The sequence below is a fragment of the Anoplopoma fimbria genome, chromosome 24 (assembly GCF_027596085.1).
Source record: "Anoplopoma fimbria isolate UVic2021 breed Golden Eagle Sablefish chromosome 24, Afim_UVic_2022, whole genome shotgun sequence".
NCBI lineage: Eukaryota > Metazoa > Chordata > Actinopteri > Perciformes > Anoplopomatidae > Anoplopoma > Anoplopoma fimbria.
In genome coordinates, this window is record NC_072472.1 from 10,312,412 (window position 1) to 10,336,528 (window position 24,117).

Below are 24,117 nucleotides of genomic sequence, written 5' to 3' on the forward strand. Positions count from 1 at the left end.
AAGTGTTTTCCAGAAGCTGTCCTAACATCGTTCCTTAATTGTCAACATAAATATATAAGCATAATACTAGAATTTGTGCCAAATTTGGAGAAATTCCCTGCGTTTACAAGAATGGGTTGCACAGGAGCTTACATTAACCTTGACCTTTGAGCACCAAAATGTAGTCACTTCACCATTGAGTCCATGTGGACGTTTGTGACAAATTTGAAAAAATTCTCTCTAGGCGTTCCTGAGATATTACGGCATAAAAACTGTTATTAAACTCTATTTTTCGTCTCAATCTTGTAGGGTTCTTTTTATGCAGACACTTTATTTTTAACCAGTCCAAATAAAGTTGTCAGAGAAACTGATCACTGTCTTAGCAAAATGTCTGTTTGCATGTCTTTTATGGCTTAATTACTTTCACATTTCACTTAATAAACCCAAATAAATAAAAAATATCTCAAAAGTGCATTCATTTAAAATTGAAATGCTCTTTACCTCAACTTTGTGTTTCTTTACAATCCAATTCCATAATAATCAAAGCACCAGATCACATTGTCCCCTGACTTGTAGTCCCTAGTACAGGCCTTGCTCTTGAGCCTACATTTCTCATGATGCAACTCAATAGCATATTTCATTAGCACCCGACCTGACTAGTACCTGACTACCACATCTTTCAAACTCTACAACTCCAGTTTGTGATGAAGGATTTTTGTTCAAATTGTCAGTTATTAAGCCCAAGCTTAAAGGTTTTTTTCAAACTTTGAAAAGCTCCCTTCACAGCCACAAAACACATTATATAATATATAATATATAATTAACTGTTTTTGCAGGCGAACTTTCACTCAGTGGCCGCTTACTAAAGCTAAACATTAATATAGTTGAATAGGGCACTTGAAATAAAATCAAAATGAAAAGCTTGCTTATCATACACAATCAAGTTGAATTTAATTGTGGAAGCCTGCATTCATTTTGCAGACCAATAAGAGCTGCAATTATCTTTCTATTTATAATTATAAAAAATAACAGTCTAGATAAAAAAGGCATGATGAGGATCAGGTCTCAGTATTTTCAGGGAAAAATTGCCTGCCATGGGATATCCATGAATAAGAAACTTCAGGAGAAATGTATTGTCGCTATCCATCACCACCTCCTCGAGCCGCTGTCTCTACCATTGTCTCTTACCCTCACAGATGTTCCTCTGCGGGTTGAGATGGTAGCCAGGGTGACAGTGACAGATGTGGCCGTTCAGACTGTTCACGCACTCTCCGTGACCACAGATGTTCCTGCTATACTTGCATTCATCTGTCTCTGCTTCAAGGAGGGAACAAAAGCATAATTTATATACATGCATATGTATATAGATACAATCATGTGTTTGTGTGTGTACATATCAAACAACCCAAAGATATCCAACACTTCTTTAGGAATGTTTTTTTGTCTTATTATGAAAGTGTCTCACATAACCTGCTTTTTATTAGAAGCAGCATGAAATTAGGGCTAGTAAATATGGAGAAAATCAAATATCACAATATGTTTGATCAAATATATCAATAATGCGACGATATTGTAGGGTAATCAGGCTTGAAAAGGCTAATATGTTAAGGAAATAACTTTACTGTAATGCAGCCTTGAAAACCAGGATTACGATATCCACAATCTAGCATCATTTCACAATAAGATGTAATATTGATTGATATTGCCCAGCCTTAAACAAAACGTAGTTATGGAAACACCTGCTTCCATAAAACACAAAGAGTGTGAACATAGCCCTGAGGCTGGTTCATGCTTCATGGTTTGATACCCACAACATGCAAAGTGTCCAAAATTGTCAGTTAAGTATTAGAGAAGCATGCATCTGACAAGATTTTAGATTCTATTTATATCAACAGGGATTGCCTCAGGGTCCTAATAACTCTTTTGCATGTTGTCATAAATAGATTTTATTACATGGAGAAAGTCAACATGTCATTCGTGAGTGATGGACCCAAAGCTCACCACAATATCTCTCTTACTGGGGAATGTGGAGAGCTGGGTTCTTTCCAGTTTTGAGGTGCATGAAACATGAACCAGCTTTTTAAAAAAGTAACTGTCTCCAAGGTGAAAGAAGAATAGATGTTTGAGTCAGTTTGCAGGAACTCACGCAAGACTTTTGTCTGTGTTTCGAAGGGGTCATTGCCTGGGGTCATTCTGATGATTGTTGGAGGGGTGGGTTTAACAACTGTGGATCCAACAGAAGAGAGATGAAGCGGACAGAGGAGGATATATGACATGTTGAACTTTAGTCCTGATATTTTTGCCTTCACCGCACATGGGGAACATTTCTCTACACTAGCGGTTGTTGCAGAAACCTTCCCCTCATTGTGACAGCCGAAGTACTTTATGAACCAGTAGAGAATACATTGTATCCTGCGTTTCAACATGTTCTATCACTGGAGTTATGGAGTATGAATCTGGGGTCAGAGGTAAGTTTACCAGGCACACGACGACTGCTGGTGCTGGTGGGAGACTGTTGCACAGCAGTCACCGTCTCTGGAGGCCTCTTCTGATAGAAAGAGACATTCGGATTTCACATAAGCAAAAACTTAAATTAATTGATTATTAAAAAACAGAAACAATGTCTTACCTGCCACTTTGGTTCTGAAAGGAAAAAGAGATAGCGAGGTATTACAACTGTGAATTGACGTGATCAGTACAAAACAGTCACAAGCAGAAATAAAATAATTGTTTAAGAACTCCTGAGTGGTGTGAATCGTGTTCGAGGACACACCCTCCTTGTCGGGCTTGCGGGGGAAGTTGATGGGAGGGAAGGCCAAGGTCTCTCTTATATTTTGGAGAAAGTATCCTTTTCCAGCGGGGCAGATTTTACTGAAGGCCACTGATCACCACATGGAGAGAGGAGAGGATTTTAGATTGTTTGCAAGCACCACTGATTACTTCCTGGAATCCTATACAACATAGAATTGCTGCCTTGTGATTTTATGCCTCCACCAACCTGTCAAGGTGCAGTTTACATCCATGTCTGCCCAATATGTCATCACTTTATCATGTTATCCTACTAGACATTTGTGTGAAATTGTCGTAATTAGCATATGAATTCTAGATTTATGAGGTCAGAGTGACATTTGACCATCAATTCTAAAAGGTTCATCCTTGAGTCCAAGCGGACCTTTGAGCCAAATTTGCCTGTAAAGATAACACCTCTGGCCAGATCAGCATAAAATTGTATGACATCCAATCACTTCAACCATTTTATTCTAATTTCTGACAGTGTAGACAAACACACTGTATCTTGAGAGCACACTTATTGCTCCAAACCAGTGCATATTCCCTATAAATACAGAACTATGTAGAAATCATAAGTAGCATAATAAGATGCAAGCTTTGTCACATTCTTTATAATAATATCTCAAACTTGAGAAAGCCGTAAGAACAGAAAAATCTACATTAACAGATAAAGTCATGCAGTATAGAATGAACATTTAACATACAGAGGAAACCAGTGGTGAACGTAAGAAGTTCTGTTGTAAGTTCTTCAGTGATTGTGATCTTGTTTTGGTGCAGATGCTCAGACAGATAATGTCCCACACATCATGAACTGCAACTTGTGTTTGTTGAACATGTCATTTTACTGAAAACAATTACGACATTTTCTCGGCCTGTAACTGCTCCTCTCTGTCTCCGTCCACTCACCTGTGCCCACCTGAGGACATCTTTCACAGTTGCGGCCCCAGGCTATGCCCACCGTGCAGCAGCACATCTCCTGGGTGAGGTGGGTGGGCAGCGCATGCTCGCAGCCTCTGGCCTCGGACGCCATCCGGAAGCACTGAGCCTGCTCAGCTGGAGACTCTGACAGAGGAGACACCGAGGTTTCATTTGGGAATCCCATTATGGAATTAGAATATAATGGCATTCAGGTGGTTACTCAGTGAAAGGCAGGGAATGGAGAAACAAAACAGATGCCGCTTACTCACCAACACATCGATTCCTGTCGAACACCAATCCCGCCTTACAGGAACATTTGAAGCTGCCCAATGTGTTCAGACAGTCTCCGTTCTGACAGACGCCCTGCATGGAGCACTCGTTGATATCTTCAAGGTAGGAAGGTGGTGTGTAAAAAAAGAAAGATATTTTGATATACTGCAAAGGATGATGTCTGTTCAGAATATGATACCAGGGCTTTATCACATGGGAACTGTAGCTTTAAAAAGTACATGAAAACTGAAACAACTCCATAACTGAGCTCTGTAAATCTAAATCCTGCTTTTGTTACCTTGACAGTGAGTGCTGTTGAATCTTTTATAGCCTTGCGGACAGGTAGAGCCGTAGTCTTCCACAATGGTATGCTTGACTGAAGCATCTGAGGGAGAAGAAGTCACAGCAAAGCACAGAGGGAAGGGTGAGAAAAGCCTGAGGGAAACAGTGTTTCTGGAATGAGAAAGGCTGCGGGTGGCCGATACTGTACAAACCAAAATAAAACTGGAAAAGCTCTACCCAATAATTATCTTTAAAAATAGTGGTAGTACTGCAAACCTAAAGCCTTAGAAGGGCTGGCTCTACCTGGGTTCCAGTACTGTTACTGGGCAGTTAGTGCCCAAGGCTTTGTTTACTGGCAGGACGTGTACCCTGAAGAGCTTAACCTTCATCCTACCAACTGGAGAAACCACAGAACCCAGTGGTTTCCTTTTAGTCATATCTCACAGGTGCTTTATTCTATCCTTGTCCATATATTTGATCCTATTGACTTAATATGACTGTTTTCTGTTTGATTTAGTGCTTTTTAAAAATACTATTGTATTGAGGTCCGGCAGGAAAACACACAATACCACATATGCAGTTTTAATAGACTACAATTTAAACTATTACCACAATAACTTTTTTTTTCTGGGGACCCACTTTTAAAAAATGACAAACTAGTCATGTATATTTTTCTTGTTGTTGTTTTGTTTAATACTGTTATAATGTCTTCTCTCTGCCTTGTTTATATTGTTATTGCTTTTATTGTTTATGTCGTTACCATGTCAAGTGCCTTTGAGTATAAATAAAATATATTATTATTATTAAACCATCGCAACGCAATTCACATTAGGTCTCATCTATAAATTGTGAGAAGTGCAAATTTGTGCAAAATGATTTGGCAACCTCAATAAAATCTCTTGTGACCCACATGTGTGTCGCGACCCAGTCTTCATGAATCATTGCTCTTTCTAAATGTAGCAAATCGGAAATGAGATGTCAGGGAAAGCAGGTAGGTTTAAAATGATATGGTAATTCTTCCTTGACTATATCACAGCACTGAGGGAATGCAAATGACACCTTAACTATTTACAGTTAAACATTTGTCTTTATATACTTTAAAACGTGTAATTTTATAAACGAATGAATATATAGAGAAGAATTTACTTTTTAGGAGGTACATTTTTTTGTCCTTACATTTAAAGGGAGAAGGCGGATACTTTTCATATTTGTTAATCACTTCAATGTTCTGTTACTTTTTTCTCTCAAAAAACTTATAGATAACACATTAAAGACAATACAATAAATAGTTCTAGTAGAAGAACCATTAGAAAAAGATTTCATACTAATTATTCAGCCTGTAAAAAGTTAAACACCAACTTCTACAACATCTGGCTATGTTTAAGGTCTAACAATGACAGGAAACTTGACAGGATGTTTAGCTAATCTTTAAGCTCCCACGTGGAGTTTTCCTGAAATACATTTAAGGTACAACCAACAATTTTTGTAACATTCAGCAGCAGACAATTCAACATCACTCACTTTACGCAGCCATTGGACAGGTGTGCAGAGGTGTAAAAGTAAGCAAGGTTTGAACCTCTCTCTCAAACACTTTGTTTAAATTCTTCACACAACCACTTCCGTCAGCGTTCATGTGTACAACCGACTGTGTCACCACGAAAGCCTTCGAGGAAAGACGAATGCAATTCCCCATTTGTTTTTTCTTAAACTGACTTATTAACACGCTGCATAATAATAATAATATATTTGCAAACAGATGTGTATAAAAAAAAAAGTTTTTGTTTCTGGCACGAAAGCAAGTAAGTAAATTATTTCTTAAATTTGTGTATTAATATTAGTCTAAAAACCTATAAATACATCAGCATGCTAACCTGCATTAAACGCAGTCACATTACAGAGGCGGTTGTATTTTTGTCAAACTAGAAGCCACTGTCACTTTGACAAACAAAAGTTTGAAATGTTGTTCAAATTAAAGTTCGAATTTGTTCACTTGCTGTCTGAGAGTGATGTTAAGAACGTTGAAATATGGGTGTGGTATCAATGTTCCCATCGAACTCTCCGCCAACAAGAATCGTGTTTAAAATACGCCTTTAACAAATTGGCCTGATGTTATGAGTGGACAAACTAAGACTTTCTTTTCTTCTGTCGTCTTTTTTGTTCTTTTCTAATGACGTTTTTTATGAGGTCTTTGATGAAATGCAGCTTTTCATGAGGTTTAAACTAACAAAGCATTATTCTTGTTCTTATTCTTACCCTCAATAAGCCTTGAACCTCTCACACAGAAGAATGTTCCTCACTCCATGAAGGAGTATAAAAACATGTAGGCAATTGTATTAGAGAGCTGTGGGAAGACATTTTGAAAGCACAATGAAAAGAGGGGAAAGATCACAGCTCACTTTTGCCATCTTCATTAAAAAAATTAAATGAGGAGATTGTAAATGGATATGACTGTAACAAAACAGACAGCACTCCGGGCAGCAATCCAGTTGTCTAAAGACTAACCAGACGCACAGTATCAGGTTTTGTCAAAGGCCGCATTGTCTGAGTCAGAGCTGAGACACGGAATAATAGCAGAGTGGAAAAACGTGAGTGGCCAAGATTTACTTGAAATTCAATCTCCAGCAATGTGATGACAGTCCTGCACTGGGCAGGCCCATAGGAACATGCTTAAGTAGAGGGTTATTTTCCATACTCTCTTTTTTCTGCCTCACTGTCTGAATGTAACTCCCGTAATTTCATCCGTTTTCTCCTTCCCAACCGTTCACACACTCCCTACCCCACCTCACATTCAAACACATATTTTCTTTATAGAGGTATGAAGTGATTGTTTTAATCCAGGGCCATCATTTCATAAAATGGGAAGGATAAATTGCAGGGAATGCTTGACATTTTTGGCTCAATAAACAATAATTTATCCCCTGGAACACACAAGATGTAGATTGAATAAAAATCTACAAAGATCTACTTAAGGAGAGAAAATTCACATCTGAATAACAAACTAGATTTAAAAGTAAACAACTACAGGATGGCATCTAGAAGGCTGGAAGAAGTGAATCAGAGCAGCTTGAAAATGAAGTAAGATGAGAATTCTAAGCAGAAGAGATATGTGAAGCACAGTGCAACTTACTGGGTAGTTTGGGGCACTGATAACACTTGTGTTGTCCCCATGAATTCCCCACGCTGCCGCAGCAATCCTCCTGATTGGTCAGAACAGGAAGCGGGGTGCTGTTGCACTAAAGCAAGACGCGACAGAGAAATGTTATCAGTGCAAATGACGAAACAAAAGCTTTCAGGGTTGTCCCTCACCGCAGCATTGTTTCCAAACTCACAGCTTGTTTGGGTGTGGTCTCCTGGAAGCAGCGCCCCTTTGGTTTGTGTCTGGCGGGGACTGGTCGTGGCCCCATCTTGTGAGGAAGCTTGACATCTGATTGGTCGAGCGGTTGAATGACTACAGAGGTGTCTGGCGTGTGGTGAACGCGTACATTAAACTGTACTGAAAATAGAGACAGGGAAAACATCAGAGGAACAAAATCCATCACAAATGTTTATTTACTACATCAATCAAAACCAACTGACAGATGCAAAAGTTGTGGCATTAACTATAGTGAATGATAGATACCTTCAGATGAGTGTGACATGGGTAGGGTGAGAACAGAGTGTGTTTGCGTGTACTGAGTTCGCGCTATGCTTAATTGCTCCACTAGTTTGTGGCCTTCTGGCTTCAAAGACATGGGGTAGACAGGCTGCTTGTTGCCTCGCGCTGCCTGAGCTTGCTGCATCTGGTGGAGTGGAAACTGGCATAGCCGACCGGTGAAGCCAGGCGGGCACAGGCAGTGCTTCCTCGTGCTGCATACTCCTCCATTCATACACGTCAGGGGACACACAACTGCAAAAGAGAGGGACAGGGGTAGAGTTGTCAATCGAGACGGGTTGAGGGTCAACAGTTTATAGGTATGAATCATATCGGATGAGAGGTTGAGGAAAAGCTTACACACATGAGCAACATGAGCAAAGTTATACAACAAAAAGGAGTCTCATCCGACTGGAATTGTTCATTTTGGATCCATTCACCTCCGAGACTAACTCAGCCTGATGATTTAGTGTTGTATCACATAAATACGGCAGACAGACAGAAAAGTTTGTGGCCTGAGCAGGGCCACGTGAAATATTCACTTTGAGCTGGACAACTGTAAAAGTCACATCAGCTTGAACTAACAGGTCCCTCCAGCCAGTCACCAGCAGCGTCTGAGCAGGAAAGCAGGTAAAGCCATTGATCTGCTCAACAGCTTTATTCTGACATATGGAAAAGATCTTGAAATCTATGGGAAAGCTTCTGGCTGGAGAGAGATTGATGGCGTATACAGTATTCACTGCGGTTTTATTAGGTCTCCCATTGTGTTTATGTTAAGTCCAGTTGTTTTCGAAATTCCCACGAAAGAACAATCTGAGGAAAGAGAGAAAGAGCAGGAATGTGGGGAAAACTGCAAGGAAATGATAAATCCAGGGAGAGATGAGAGAGATGCTACTAGTAGTACTACTATGACCACTAATGAAGTAATAGTAGTGAAAGGCTAGTCAGGAAGGCCACCTCATCTCAGAACTCATTACACATGCTCTGGCTGGTAACGACACCTCAGCCAATATCCCTGAGCTTTAGTATCACTACCAAAAATACCTCACTTTAAATGCATGTTAAGGTATGTTGAAGTATATTTTTCTACAAAAGAAATTTCTGTCCATTCAATCAAAGCAGCCAAAATTTCAATTTTAAAACAAACAGCCATATATCTCAGTAAATCAATAAATACCAGATTAAAGTTGAAACAATGATTCAATTAGTCGATCGATAGTAAATTAATCTACACCAATTTAGATAAGTAAACAAGTAGTTGCCAGGCAACCTTTGGAGACGTTTGCCATAAAGAATATTAATAGAAATGAATATGTTAATTAGTGAGTTTTGGAGGTGCTGGTAGAGGAATTTTGTTACAATTTGACAGAACCAGGCTGTTTCCAGTCTTTTTATTATGCTGAAGATTAATATCTATGGATAAATATGAGACTGGTATAAGTCATATAACTCTCCACCAGAAAAACAATAGGCGTATTTCACATTGACTGTATAAGATGGACATAGTGGTGGTGACGTTGCCGATTAGTTTGTGGACTCCCTTTTTAAAGCCTCGAGTTAGGCATTTTGGCCGTCGCCATCTTGGCTTTTGGAATCCAGAAGTGACACAAGAGGGATGAGATGAGTACAACCCTACGCTGAAGAAGACACTTTTTAAGCAACCAAAGTTTTAACTAACTTTCACACAAGCCATTCTCCTTCTCACCGCATCTCAGCAAATAACACATCCAATTTATTTAAAACCTCCTTGTCAAATTCACACAGTGTACATGCTTAACATCATATTGTTGTCTTTCAGCGCACAGCAACATTCCTCTTCCTCCTCTCCAACACCTGGCTTAACACTGATGGTTACAGCCTTTCTTTAAACCCATCATCTCTCTCACATCAACTCATTATCATCCCTCATTTTACACAAAAGTAACACGTATAATAAAATACAATTATCACATTTTTGATATTGGTTTCTATGCATTGAACAACCACTTCTTCTTCCATTGCTTATATTTGTCAATTTACCACTACACTTAGTATAACTACAACAACTGCCATTGCTATTCTACTTTGACAAGTGTGAGGTATGTCTCGGTACATTTCAATTTAGCAACAAAAGACAAAAATATCTTCTTAACAGATGTAAAATTAGGAAAAGATGTTCTGTGCAGTTTTCTGACATGATTTGATGAAGATTGTTGACCTGAGGAGAGGAGACGAGACGAGAGGATACGACAGAAGACGAGATGAGAGACGAGATGAGACGAGACGAGAGGAGAGGAGAGGAGAGGAGACGAGACGAGACGAGACGAGACGAGATGAGATGAGAGGAAAGGTGACGAGAGGAGACGAAAGAAGAGAGGAGATGTGGCGTAAGGAGAGGAGACGAGAGAAGACGAAATGAGACAAGATGAAATGAGACGAGACGAAATGAGACGAGACGAAATGAGACGAGACGAAATGAGACGAGACGAAATGAGACGAGAGGTGGTTGAAGGAGAGGACACAAGAGCAGAAGAGAGGAGACAAGGAGACGAGAGGAGAAAAAGAGGAGAGGTAACAAGAAGGGATGACAGGAGAGGCCTCTTTCGGCTGCCACGCCAAGTGTGCACACATGGAAGTAATTAGATGTGAACTGCCAGGGAGTCTGGGCTGTGGCGTAATTGGGGGACGAGATCACTTTAAACACAGCAGGGACATCCTCACATAGTGAAAGTCTGGCAGAAAAATTAAAGGACGTCAATGAAACACCCAACTAGTGTGGTAACATTTTTAAAATGTTAAACCAAGATGGATACTTCAGAAGCAGCCTTCCACTACCTAACACCATGTGACAGTGGTCTGTAACAAATATGACTGAGAGCAGGCAGCAACATGCTGAATAGAGCTGGAAGGCTCATGCGTTGGCAGAAAAAAACAAGGTGAGCAGCACAGACTGTAGAAGACAGAAAACTCAACCTCAGAGCTCCAGTTTCCATGGCTCACATTTCTTCTCAGTTCTGGATTTAGAATGAGAGGAAACTGGGAGAGATGAGGGGGGTTGAAAATTAGGATAGCAGACACAGAAAGTCAGGAAAAGGAACTCTTTCCAAACGTGATTACACAATCTAAACCCACAGAGACCGGAGAGACGACGTATCGTTGGGAAAGTCTGGGCTGAGGCCCCCGTCTGGCTGGGAAGGTGTCTGAATGAGAAAGACTCTGATGTAGCAAAGTCAGGGTCAATGCTATGTTAATGACCACCAAATAAATGAGTGGAATCTTATTCCACATATTGGCTAATATATCTTGGGTTGGGACAGGGGTGGAGACCATGAGAAGGAGATCTATTTGCGAAATGAAGCCAGTGTGATGACATGCAATAAGCAGTGCAAATACAATACACAGCTGCCACTGTCAGCACACGTTTCTCTACAACCCTGACAAATACTGATTCTGGTACCTCAAATCAAGATATGTTGATCTGATAACATTGCTCTCTTTTTTTCAAATGTAAAATCTGTACACCTTATGTGGAACTAACCTGAATCATCTTTATGCAACGTGAGGCTCATAAAAAGAAAAGTATGCACCCCACTGCATACATAAATAACGTTATTTTTGTAGTCTTGATATGAAGGATAGTTCAGTTTTAGTGGTAGCTGATGTTGGGAGGACGTTTTTGTCTGAGTGTGCAATTTGTTTGCAACAGGGTAATATGTCTGAGATTATTATAGGGAAATAAACTACTGTAGCTGTGCAAAGTGAGATGGCAGCTCTAACTGAACTACACTTTGTAACATTATAAAGTATTTGCTTTCACTATAGACCCAGAACAGAATTATCAAATGTCAAATATTTCCTTAAAGTTCAGTTTAGCTGCTTAAGACATCCAGTAATTCAATAACCTAAGCTTGTTGTTTTTTCTTTTATTAACATGTTACTTATTGCTAACTAGCATGTTTTCAATCTACACAAACAACCATACGAGCAAAGAAAATAAAAAAAAAATGCCTAAAATCCCCTTAACTTTTTTCAATCATACCAAAGCTCGAAACTAGAGTAGGTATCACTACTTCCCTTCATGCCTGCATTAACCTGATAATTGGATTCTTTTCAAATGAGCTGTCTTGTGTTTGTTTGTCTTCAGCGCTCCAGGAGGAATTAATCATTTGTATGTTATAATAACACACGGGGGCTGTTCTCCTTCACATCTGCCTCCTTCATTTAAACTCCAGCCATACTGGCGATGCATTGGCTAATGTTTTTTGCAGACCTTACATGTGAATGGGTGTGTTCCTCCGTGCGTGTGAGAGCTAATAAGTAGAGGGTGTACTGTCTCCTGGAGAGTCGCTGCGGTCTGATGACTGCACCACATTACATACTGAAAAGAACCCAACGCTTTCAAGTTGAGATCATAATAAGGATTTTTACTTTCCAGCGGACTTTCCCTTTAAATCATCACCTTGGAGTTCATTAGGAGGATTTATGATCCAAAATCTGCTCATTGACTCTCCGCGTCAGTTAGCTTAGCATCCCAGACGCAGCCGCCCTCTGTTTTGCGCCACGCCTTTGTCATTATGGATCTAACACATTCCTCAGACTGGAGGTGGTGTGTTATTAAAAATCAAACGCACATAAGAGTTATTTGTTCTGAATGATTGCGAGACATGAACAGTCTGAATGGTGGGGGGGTTCTGTTATCGTGAATCTTATTTTCCACACGTCAAAGTAAATGGAAGAAGTTAGGAACAACTCAGGATCCCATTTGAAGATGACTCATCTTGTATGGAATTTAGATCTGCACCATGTAGTGAATCAATAGCTGTAACTTAAGGGTTTGAATGAAGACACACGGTACAGGAATTAAATGTATTTTACCATATATGGATTCAGTCAGCTAAGAGAACATTCAAAGTGGACTTTATCCTTTATGGCTCTCTAAAAGCTAACATTGAAAGTCAGCTTGCAGGTACGTTCCAAGACAGCCAGGAAGCGTATCATTTTCCCATGCAGCACTCACTCCAAGTAGAAGAGAGAACTAAAGTGAAAAACGAGACAAAAAGAAAGGGGGGTGGTGGAAGTCTTTGTCTTCAGGCTCTTCTCGTTGGAGTGTTTCATGTGACATACGAGTGAGAGCTCTTCATAATGTCACGATTCACTCCGTGAGGAGAAATACAGATGACCTCACAGCATGACATCGCAGAGAGGAGATAGCTTTGTCATACACTGCATGTAAATTATTTGGGAATGTGAGGGAATAAAGCAAAAACAGGCAGAGATATAAAATTCAGAGAATGAAATGGGATATTTCTTATTCCCAGACACTTCTCTTTTCCTTTAAAGCAACACATACTGTGCATTCCTCAACTGCTAAGTAAGCAAGCCTAGTAGGCACCATGCATGTCCATAACAACATGATAAGACAGACTGGGAGACACATTTTTTCATATTTTTTACCAAATTACGGGGTAATAACTGGTAGAGGGAGATTTATACTAGTCTGCACTGGCTTGTACTGTAGATGTGTGACTTGACAAGTAGTAAAGAAAGAAAGAGACAAAGAGAGGAAGGGTTGCCCTCGGAGTGCCCTGTGACCACCCACCCACTCACTCCTGTCTGTCTGGAGATGACGCATCTTCAGCCCCCTCCCTCCACGGCGTCCTTTCAGCCGCAGCCGCACCCTCCCAGCACAAAAACAACAAATTACAGCCCCACAAACCACAGCTCTAAAGCTCCCCAAGCTCACTGAAATGAAAGCTACTGCAGACATCATCTCTCACAGATGTTACAAAGGCCTGATCTCTCCCTTTCTTTTTCGTATTCTGGTGGAATCAAAAATAGCAATTTACCCAGGCGGCGAGAATCAGACACCCAAAATCCATGATGATGCTCACTGAGTCACTTTCACCATGATTCAAACCAGTCTGAATCAACCCTCTGAGATTTGAATATGGATGCAAGCACTTTTTGGATCTTTTACGCATTTTCATCCTCACGTCAGCTGAAACCAATACCACAATGAGTCGTGTTTCCACTGGTGGAGTGTTCTTGCTGTTATAATGTAACTCTGTGCATGATTCAGACTTCTTAAACACACTGCTTTATTACTAAGCACTTCACAGTACAACTCACGTTGTAAAAAAAAATGTCGAACATTGAATGAAATGGAGAAAGAAATATAGTTTTATATGATACTTCCAAATCTACTTCTTTTAACATATTTTCTCTCTTGAAACTTTTTATTGTATCTGTCAGCAAATAAGTGGTCATCATCATCATCATATCACACATCTTGTCGTCAGCGCGAGTTTGCCAGGCAACGGGCTGAGACTCCAGGAAGTCACTACTCGTGGCCCAAGATAAAGTGTGACAAATAATCCCCCTTAAAACGTCAACTCCATTTTTTGTACTAACAACAAAGATAACATGTTAATTTGTGAGCTTTAGGGTTGCTGGTTTGGTAGTTTCCCCATTGTTTCAGTCCTTATGCTATGCTAAGATAACCATCTTCGGATAAGAGAATACCAACAATCTTCTCATCTGTCTGTCGGCATGAAAGCAAACAAGCGTATTTTCAAAAATGTCAAATTATTCATTTTTTTAAGTTGTTTCAAGTAATCTATTTAACAACTAGGTTACACCAAGAAAGAAAAGTCCTGATATACTACCAGCTTGTCAAACTGTTATGGCTACATTATTGGAGAACACTTGCACATACACAACAGACTCAGTGTAAATGGGCCAATCATCACTGAGCTTCTGTTTGGTTTTCACCAACAATATCTGCATCTTAAGTTGGCTCGTTGCTCCACTGTTTTCAACATCCATTTTGGGGGTTCAGCCCTCTGCCTCTTTTTGCTGACCATGTAACATAGACCCAACATTTCTGACTGTGTTTGCTTGAAATTGGCTACCTATGGTGTGATACTACGGGGTGTAAGAGCAGTGCGGCTGAACTACATGAGAAAGAAAGAGCGGAGACAGGATGGAAATCAAGTTTTGGACCATTCTCGTTATACACATTTGATAAATATCGAATATCATTGGCAAAAGCTTAATTTAATCGAGATTTACAATGTATTTCAATGAGTATTCCTTGATATAGTTTATATTGCTATTATCCAACGCCATCTTTATTGACCTGAGAGAACTGTGACTAAACAACATTGGATCCAATAAACAGTAAACACAGTTGCCACTGAACCCACTGTTTAAAAAGAGAATGGCTATCATGAAATGACGTGCTTCACTTTACCATCAGCTCCAAAGCAGGAAACCACATCCCCAAATACGCCTACCATTGACCAGCACTGCAAGACCACATACCACACTGAGTGCGAAAGAGCAACGCATGATGTGGGTCAGACTCCTGCAGCTGAGCCAGACGTCGGGAGTAAATGACATAATCACCGCCTTTTGAGACAAACACAAACCTGCGTAGGCATTCCTCCTCCCCCTGCACAACTCTCTGCACTCCGACAACTCCCAGAATCTCTGAGCGGCCTCTTTCCAAACAATGGTGCCGCCCTTTGCCAGTGTCGGCCATTGTCAGCGAAGGTATTCATTACCTCTCAGAGTACACCTTAAACTACAGTTTGTTGACCTTGACAGAAACAGGAGGATGAGCAGCCTCCTGAGTAACCGAAGCAGCCATCATCGGGAAGATCAGATCCGAGTAACGGAGGTCTGCAATTATCCAGATCTAAATCAAACTCTGATTTGCACAATGGGACTTTCAAAATGTCACACCAATGCGCGGCGTGGTTTCCATAGCTCGTGGGTGGGCACGAGTCCAGCGTTACCCTGTCACTCCCCTCTGGCAGAGATGTTTGTGGAAAGAGAGCGAAGAAAGTCAGACAGGATTTTGGCACAGATAGGGATGATGTCATATAATGACTCTAAAAAGCCTCGACTATAGAGACCAGAGGGCGGGTAGGTAGAGCAGTGCTGACAGTGCTCTGCTGAGATTATGTCAGATACCTGCCCTGCGGGGATACTCAGCATTCAGCACTGGAGCGCGTGGCAGGTAACGACTGTAGGCTGCACAGTCTCAGGCCACGGCGGCAGGCAGCACTGGCAGAGGCCGTGTTATTCTGTTTACCCTGGGTAATCGTTCCAGCTAAAAGGTCCTGCACGATGTGGGTGCAGTCCCCAGCGTTCGCATTCCTCTGTGCGGCTTTAAATAACTGCTCCGTTTCTCCCCCTCGCTAAGCAAATGGGAGGAGAGTGTTAAAGATGGCAAAGAAGGCTGTTTGTTTGAGCTGGGTTTAGTACACTGCTCCTGAGCACCAAATACACTTAGGCACACACACACACACACAAGCAAATATACACACTGTTCCCTTGTGACGTTAGAAACAACATCTAATTGCTGCTTTGTTTTCAGAACTTAATTTGCTGTGATTTTTTTTTTTGGCTATTTTTTTTCTACAGAAAGTGATGACATGGAGGAGTCTGATTTCACAGGAAACTCCTGGTCAGATCATGTGGATTTTCTCTCTGAGTTAGGATTGTGGTGAGACTGCAGATTTAACCCTTTTAACAACAACTTTTCATATATCATGTTTTTTTAAGGTTGTTCTTGTAGACTCTCCTGTGAATAGTACCTGGATATTCTTATGAAAGGGCGTTCTTTTTGAAAATGACCAAAAAAAAAAAGAATACAGTATATATTATATTTTCATATCCATGTAACCTTCATGGGACATACAATCTGTCCACACAGTGATAGTGTCCCGCTTGCGAAACAGTGGTAAAAGGTTAATGAGGCTGGAAGACCCCAAATAACCTCATGTGTTAATTCCCCAACAAGCATAAATAGACAGCGAGAGGTGACAGAATGTGTATCCATAAATATTTAAACACACCCTTGAAGAGAGGTAATGATCATCTTACAAATGCACATGATCTATGCGATATCATCAAAGGGAAGAGGCGTTCATGTGTAACAGAGTCAATTTTGATTATCTTATAAATGTGCATGAGCCTCCCACACAAATATGTGTGTTTAAGAGGCGGTGAGCACAGGAGCCATGCCCAGCTTCACCTCTGATTTAAGTCCAACCTGTGGCAAAAATACGGAGTGCTGCAGGTTTTTGGTCGCCTGTGTTAGACCGCCTTCTCCAGAGTCTGGCACGAGAGAAAGGAAGTGTGTGTGTGAGGAAGAGCAGAGGGCTTTGAAAGGTAAAATAAACCCACCTCCTAAATAGAGAGAAAGCTGAACTGGCTGTGTCTATTGTATTTGTCTGACTTGTCATAATTTTCAGGCTCCCATGGACCTCTGACCCATGCCAAGAGAAAACCCAAACAAACCACAGGGCTACTACTGTCACTTTACTCTAAATTAAGAACCACATGGAAAATCCTGAAATAGCCATATCCACTTCTCATTATGCCCTTTTTAGGGGAGAGAAGCCCAGACAGAGATATGATAAGACCACTTCCTGTGCAACATGAGGCGCTGAGCTTTTAGTTATTCCAGACAAATATGAGAATCTAGAGAAGCCTGGAAGTCTGGAGCCTTGTTAAAGGGGAGATGCTGCTGAGATGTAGGAGCGAGAGGAGGCTCAGAGGGCTGCTGTCAGTACGGCTGATAGATGGGATGCCTCTGTGCAAGCAACGTAAAGAAACATTTGGACTATAACACACAACCTAGGCATGTGGTCAAATACCGATTTTTTTTTTTGTGACCACTTTACTTTGAAAGGATATAAGTCTTCCTTTCACAAGAGAACACAGAAATGTGAGATAGATGCACATACTTACGCAATAACACCTTGTCTCTAAGGAGAAGAAGAAAAGCACCATGTTACCTTCTCTTCTTCAGCCTATCCTGCAATTTATATGAAGCGTTCAAGTGCTGAGAATAAAAGAAGAAAAAAAAAGTTGGCCGATGGACATTTTGTCAGCCAAACACATGGAGATAATTATAAAGACATCTGCCCCGTAAATAGGTTCAGGTTCCATAGAGACATGAAAGAGGACATGCAATGGGATGAGCAAGCAAAGATTCATTTAAGGTGTTAACAATTTTGTGATTTTCAAATGGAAACTGCAACCATTCTCACATGCCTTAAGATGTAATCATTCTTTATTACTGACATAAACAATAACGATGCCTGCCCGATGATGACTTCCATACAGTAGATACGATGTGGAATCCAAGAAAAAGTAATATCAGGCTGTAAACGCTAACTTCTCTCTGCTTGCCAACATGCCTGGGAGGCTTTCAAGTTTCCATGCTTTCATCAATTTTAGGAAGTGTACAGTGAAATATGGATCTATTAATGTGAATTCCCTGCAAACATGTGACCAGAGTATATCTGGTATATTTTATCTTCACTGCAGTGATGGTTTTTAGATTAAACTAGTTGAGTAAGTGTTGACTCCTTAATGGGAAAGTACATTAAGTATACTTGTGTATACTAGAGATCAGAGAAACATGTATGAAGTAATGATTACATAGATGGTACACTAAGCTCAACACTGTATTAAATAGACCATTACTCAGTCTCACTGCTAATTACTTGACCGGAACAGAAATTCTATCATCTCTGACTGTCTGTGTGTGAGATCTCTCGCATAGAACATAAAGTGCCAAAGAGCTGCCTGTCGTTCAGGTGGTTTCTCCTTATGTGCTTCATGTTTTTTGGTCTTAAATGTACTGCTTTGTGTGCCTCTCACAGCTCTGAGGCAGCTGTTTTCAGCAGTAATGTACTACAATTCATCCTGAGGGGGACATGAGGGTCTATCGAATATGTTTCATGGCAATCAATCTTATTGCAAAGTGAATATTTTACTCAAAACTATAACTATCAACCTCACGGTGGAGCTAGATGACATTAAGATCTATCCTCTGGGTACAATGAATGTCTGTTCCAAACATCAGGGGAATCCAACAGTTGCCGAGTCTTAGTTTGGATCAAAGTGGTGGACTGACCGACTGACCTACAGACAGACATTTACAATCCTCAGAGATCCATGGCTAACATTATAAAACATTAAATCTGGGATGTGCTTGCTTTTGTAGGTTTCATATCAACGAAAATAGAACGCTTTGGGTTTTTAGGGCAGCTGATCAGAAAAAGTGAAAAATGTCAACAAGTTCTTGTCCAAGTCCTGTTTTACTCTGGGATAGCATTCATCCAACTTAAACTTAAGATTTATTTTCTTTATCCTGTAAACACATATTTTTGGAGCAGATATATGCCATTCAACACAGATGTCCCCAGTTTCTTATCAGCGGGATTTCGGTCACTTTATCAGGTCCTTTAATAAACTCTCTCTCTCCATTTCTTTCAAATGTGATGACCATAAAAACGTAAAATAAGTCATCTATTGGCAGAAATCCCAGACCACTGAAACTGAACCATTCCTTGGTCCACAGCCTGGCTATCCGCAAAGTTCCGGCCAAATTCAGACAATAACATTTCTGACTGTGAAAATCCTTGAACATACTGAAGCACATTCATTGAGTGTATTCCTGCACTTCCACACACTTACAGGAACTACATTTATTTTGAGGAAAGGTTTACTTAGATTGGGCCTCGCTGTGCTGACGTCAGCTCGAATATGGAAAAGTCTTTGTATTGTTGCTGCTACAGCCATAGCCGTTTTAACACGGGAGAGAGAAATTTCCACTTGTCCACACCACATTCCAGCCCTTGCACTGAACAACACACGTCTCCGCTCCAAGCTGAACCCGCTATCCCCTGCTGCAAAAAACTCATGCACTCTCACGCACAGATCTTTTTCGGATACTTTGCCTGCGAAACCTGGGAGACAGGTGACTGTATAGCTCCACTATCCAGGCCGAATGTGAAGCAGCATGAGGTATCCCAGGAATCTAAAACATCTCTCTTGAATTATTTGACACAGAGGCTCCGAAACGTGACGCACCACCAAGAAATTGGGGGGGAGAGGAGGGAGGACTTGTGACCGAGCCAACTCTCTGACTCTACAGCACTGCATGGTGTCAAGGAGGAAGAAAACTGTCAAGGCGCAACAAGAAGGATTCACTTGACCTCGATTAAATCCAGCCCTCTTACTTCCAAATGAGCACACTAATGAAAACAGCTGGAAAGGCTTAGTGTGTATGACCTACTACAACCTCTCTGTACTGAAAAACTGTGTTTTGATGAATATAAGGCCATTTTTTATTCTGTACTACTGCATCTAAGATTCGCCTTTAAAATCCAAACGTGTAAAAGCATCCAGAGCAGGTGGTTAACACTCGACAAACTAAGAATTTAGGAGAAAAAACAAGGGTTTTGAAGTTAGGCAGATATGAGTTTTGACAAGTGTTTCAGATTATTATGTTTTATTACTTGCAAAACAGAGGAATAAGAAATACGGTTCTGGCAAAATATGAAGCTGTGTCACCACATTAAACTGGCTCTGAGGTACAGCTGTTATCTATAATTTGTTAGTTTTAGATTTGTGCAGCAGCTTAACATAGGGTTTTAATACAAACTTTGGTGAAAAGGGAAGAAAGTGACTAATGTTTCAAATCTGTTTATACAAAGAGAGAAATGACATCGCTGTCCACCACAGATATGTCACTGAGAAGCTCTGTTTTTTAAATCACAGCTGAACAACTCAGCCGATCAATCAGTTTGTAATTTTCTTGTTTATCATCTTATCCTCTACACCGAGTAGAAAAGTGAAATGAGGAGCAGTAAACTGCAGTTCTGTGCCGGACTCTGACGTAGACTGCGAGGCTCCACGTCTCACCACAGCTGATCTGATACAGCGCAGAAAGGCTCCACTCTTGCCAACCAGACACTGAAGTACAGATCTTAGGGAGAACATTTATGTTCTACGTAATGAGCCATGCCTCAGTAATTAAAGCGTAATATGGGAACATTTCCCAGCGATTCAGTGGAGGGTAAACCCAGCTCACCTTGTCTTAGCCACATATGTATTTGCGGAGCCGAGTTTATACTCCTCTTAATGACATGTGTTCAAGGTGGATATGAGTAGCTGGTGTCAAATAGATGTAGGCCATAAAGAAGATAGAGCCTTTTAAGGGAATAAAAGCCGTAATGAAACAGTTATACTTGTCATGTGCTGTGCTGAAGTATACCATTTAACGAAACAATATTTGTACTCCATTTGATTATGTTAATTTTAGAAGACTTTTTACTTCAATCCACCACGTTTGGTACTTTTTAACTCAACTAGCCTTAACTGATCTTAAAGTTATATGTTCATTTGCAGGTAAAATGTTTATTTAGGCCATAAAACATATGGTTAGATCGTGAAATATGATGCATTATTACAGATTCAAGTACATATCAAGGTGTTATTCTCAGCAACACCAGCGTAACTTTATCAACAATATGATACAGAAAAATACTGAAAGAGGTCATTGTGAGTACTTTCACTTTTGATTCTTGAGTCCATTTTTTCTGCTAATACATCTGTTTTTGCTGCAGGACTTTTCACTTTAATGGAGAATAAACTGACACGTTTACTTAATCAAGCAGTTGATTTTAATGCTTTTTCCACCACTGCCTGGTAATAACATTATAGGCTACACGCTAGGCCCATTTTGAGCATTTTATGGAGTTTCATGGAACTAATTGGCACTTTTATTCTCTCCATTAACGATTCAAACGTAGTTAGTCTCCCTGAATACTGTCATACAAACTGCTATAGGCTATAGTGATAATGTAATAGTCTAATTATCTATATGACATTCACAGATCCATGAATTAAAAAAAAAAGTCCATTTATGAGCACCAGGCCTCCCCTCACCTCTCACCTAAACCCCAAAGGTCACAGCAGCACTTTTAGTTAATCTCGGCGGCCTAATTATACATCCCCCCCCCCCCCCACACCCCTCTCATAAATAATCAGCATTGTTCCACACTCACCGACCCTGAAGCCCTGTCCGATGAGCGTGTCGGCCGCCTGCCCGTTCTCTGCGATCAGCGTGGTGTTGTTGCCCTGCTCGCAGGTATCCTGACACTGGCCCTTCAGGCAGATCCTCTTGCAGATGAGCGGAGCGATGACCACCTTGAAGCGCTCCCGTGCGGAGGAGCGCTCCGTGCACCACACCAGCCTGTGCACGCTCAGCCAGATGACGAGCAGATGGGAGATCAGAGTGGGCATCCTGGCATCCTTCACTCACCTCCACAGAGACCCGGGGACATTAAGTCTCTAACGGAGGAGGAGGAGGAGGAGGAGGAGGAGGAGGAGGGGGGTTCAGCTCCGGGATTATTTTTGTTTATCGATGCAGATTTGTTGACGTCTCATACACTGGAAGGGGTTGGAGGGAGGGGAAGAAGTAAAAGCGCGTCCTCACTCCTGTTTTCTCCTTAAGGGAAAAAAAAAAAAAAAAAAAAAAAAAAAAAAAAAAAAAAAGTAAAATTACTTCCCTTGCGTGCCCAAGTGCTCCATCTGGAAAAGCGACACGTTTGACATCTTCAATAAGTTTCTTGTTGCCCTTGTTTTCTATCTTCTTTCCCCCAAGAAAATGTGCTTCTTTTTTTTTGGTCGCTCTTCCTTCTTCTCGCCTTGTTGCGTTGGAGAGTTGGGAGAGAGTGCGTATGCGGGTTTGGGAGAGAAAGAAGGGAGGAGAAGGAGAAGGGGTGAGCCAACCCTCCTCTGGAGAAAGCTGGCTGCGGGCCAGCCAGGCGGCGCAGGAGCAAAAGCTGAAAGTGGTTTCCTTGTTGGTTATTTCTCGGCAGACCCCCACTCTGCAAACCATAGCTGCACAGCTGTGTGTGTCACTCGGAGAATTAAAAAAAAAATATATATATATATATACTGACATGTAATAATGTATTGCTGTATACACCTGTGTTTGGCTAGTTTCTTACATGTAAAAGTATTAAAAATGAGCATGTGACTGAGGGTCAGTTATAAATCAGATAGCCCTATGACTCAATTCGCTATTATTTCAACATTTTTTAAGAAAATATGTTAATAGTGATGATACTAAGCATCCAGTAACTATAGTTTTAAAACAAAAGGTTTGGAAATAGTCGGTGGAAACTTCTTTCTTTCTGGGGTCATCGGGGTCATGCAGAGGTCAGTATTACTCCACCTGTAAGGATGCAACCATGTGGACATCTGCTTTTTTGTCTGATGATAGTTAAACATTTGGCTGATTCCCTTGGAGAGAAAAGTATGTGACATCTGCACTACAGCTTTACAGATGTGTGTTACATGTGGAGTGGAGTTCACAGGTCAGCTCATCTGCTATCACACTGTGTATAATAATAATAATAATAATAATTAAGCCTTTATTAGTATCAGTATCAGTATCAGTTTATCTATACCGCAAATGTCAAACTCTAACAATGCAAATATGTTTTACTGTTGGTAGGTAAAGTGCTCAAATGCTTTATTTAAGAAAACGCCAAAATAAAAAAACAACAAACCTTAACAAAAATGTCTGCATAAAATGTTCACTTCAATTAAAGTTGTAAACAGCAATACCTACATAAAAATCTGAAAATATAGTCTAAAAAAGCTTTTATAGGATAATACTACATACACTGCTGGTTGGTTTAAACTCCCTCATCAGCTTCCTGTGTGTGGTTAGTTTCTACAATCGTCAGATCAATTCAATGGAAAATGTCCAACCGAATGTGGATAATGAGTAGAAAATGAAGTTGTGATGTAATGAAATAAAGTTTAAAAAAAAACAATGCACTGAGCAGAAGCCCTCTCAAACCAAACACCCTCGTGTAATCCTGTCATAAGTTAAACTTTGACTCTTACGCCTGGGAAAAGTCAGCATGCCGATCGACCTCACGTAACCGTTAAAAATATGAAGCTACACAGCTTTAAGGAATCCCAGGGGGGGGGGGGCAGTGTTTTGAGACACATGGGAAAGCTGTGAAAGTGAGAAAGAGACAAAGAGAAAGGGGGGGGAGAGAGAGAGAGAGAGAGAGAGAGAGAGTTTACTCACTTCCGCTCCAAAAAGTGAGTGTTTACCTTCAGTCGCTGAGGAAATGACTGCATGGGCCTGGAGAGAGTTCAGGGGCCGCTCTCACGTTTCTCTTTGCCTCTGCTACTCGCCATCGCTGCATCATCTGCTGCCAAGAAACACACACACACACACACACACATTCGCACACGCACACACAATGCAAATTCATTGTAACTCAGACATAAACAAGCCCTCAGTATTATTAGTACAATATAATTACTTCCTTTCTTAAAACGGAAACCTTGGAGTCACTCATTGCATCAGATAATCATGCCAAACTGAAAAGAAAAAAATAAACAGATGTCTTACGCAACCTAAAGATAAAAAT

The 24,117-nt window shown here is 40.7% G+C and overlaps 1 protein-coding gene across 4 annotated transcripts in view; it reads right to left on the minus strand.

Moving 5' to 3' along the window:
- The window catches only part of ltbp3 (latent transforming growth factor beta binding protein 3), a 35,988-nt gene extending 13,952 nt beyond the window's left edge, over positions 1–22,036 (minus strand). For all 4 annotated transcript variants that reach the window (XM_054625150.1, XM_054625146.1, XM_054625149.1 and 1 more), the window contains exons 1-12: positions 21,724–22,036; positions 7,859–8,125; positions 7,569–7,732; positions 7,367–7,472; positions 4,256–4,342; positions 3,957–4,073; positions 3,676–3,831; positions 2,753–2,860; positions 2,609–2,622; positions 2,458–2,527; positions 2,126–2,203; positions 1,168–1,296 (exon numbers count right to left, since the gene is read on the minus strand). In XM_054625150.1, coding sequence (XP_054481125.1) covers positions 1,168–1,296; positions 2,126–2,203; positions 2,458–2,527; positions 2,609–2,622; positions 2,753–2,860; positions 3,676–3,831; positions 3,957–4,073; positions 4,256–4,342; positions 7,367–7,472; positions 7,569–7,732; positions 7,859–8,125; positions 21,724–21,961 — 1,534 coding nt within the window. In that variant the 5' untranslated portion in view covers positions 21,962–22,036. The remainder of the gene's footprint in view (positions 1–1,167; positions 1,297–2,125; positions 2,204–2,457; positions 2,528–2,608; positions 2,623–2,752; positions 2,861–3,675; positions 3,832–3,956; positions 4,074–4,255; positions 4,343–7,366; positions 7,473–7,568; positions 7,733–7,858; positions 8,126–21,723) is intronic.
- Positions 22,037–24,117: the final 2,081 nt, after the last annotated feature.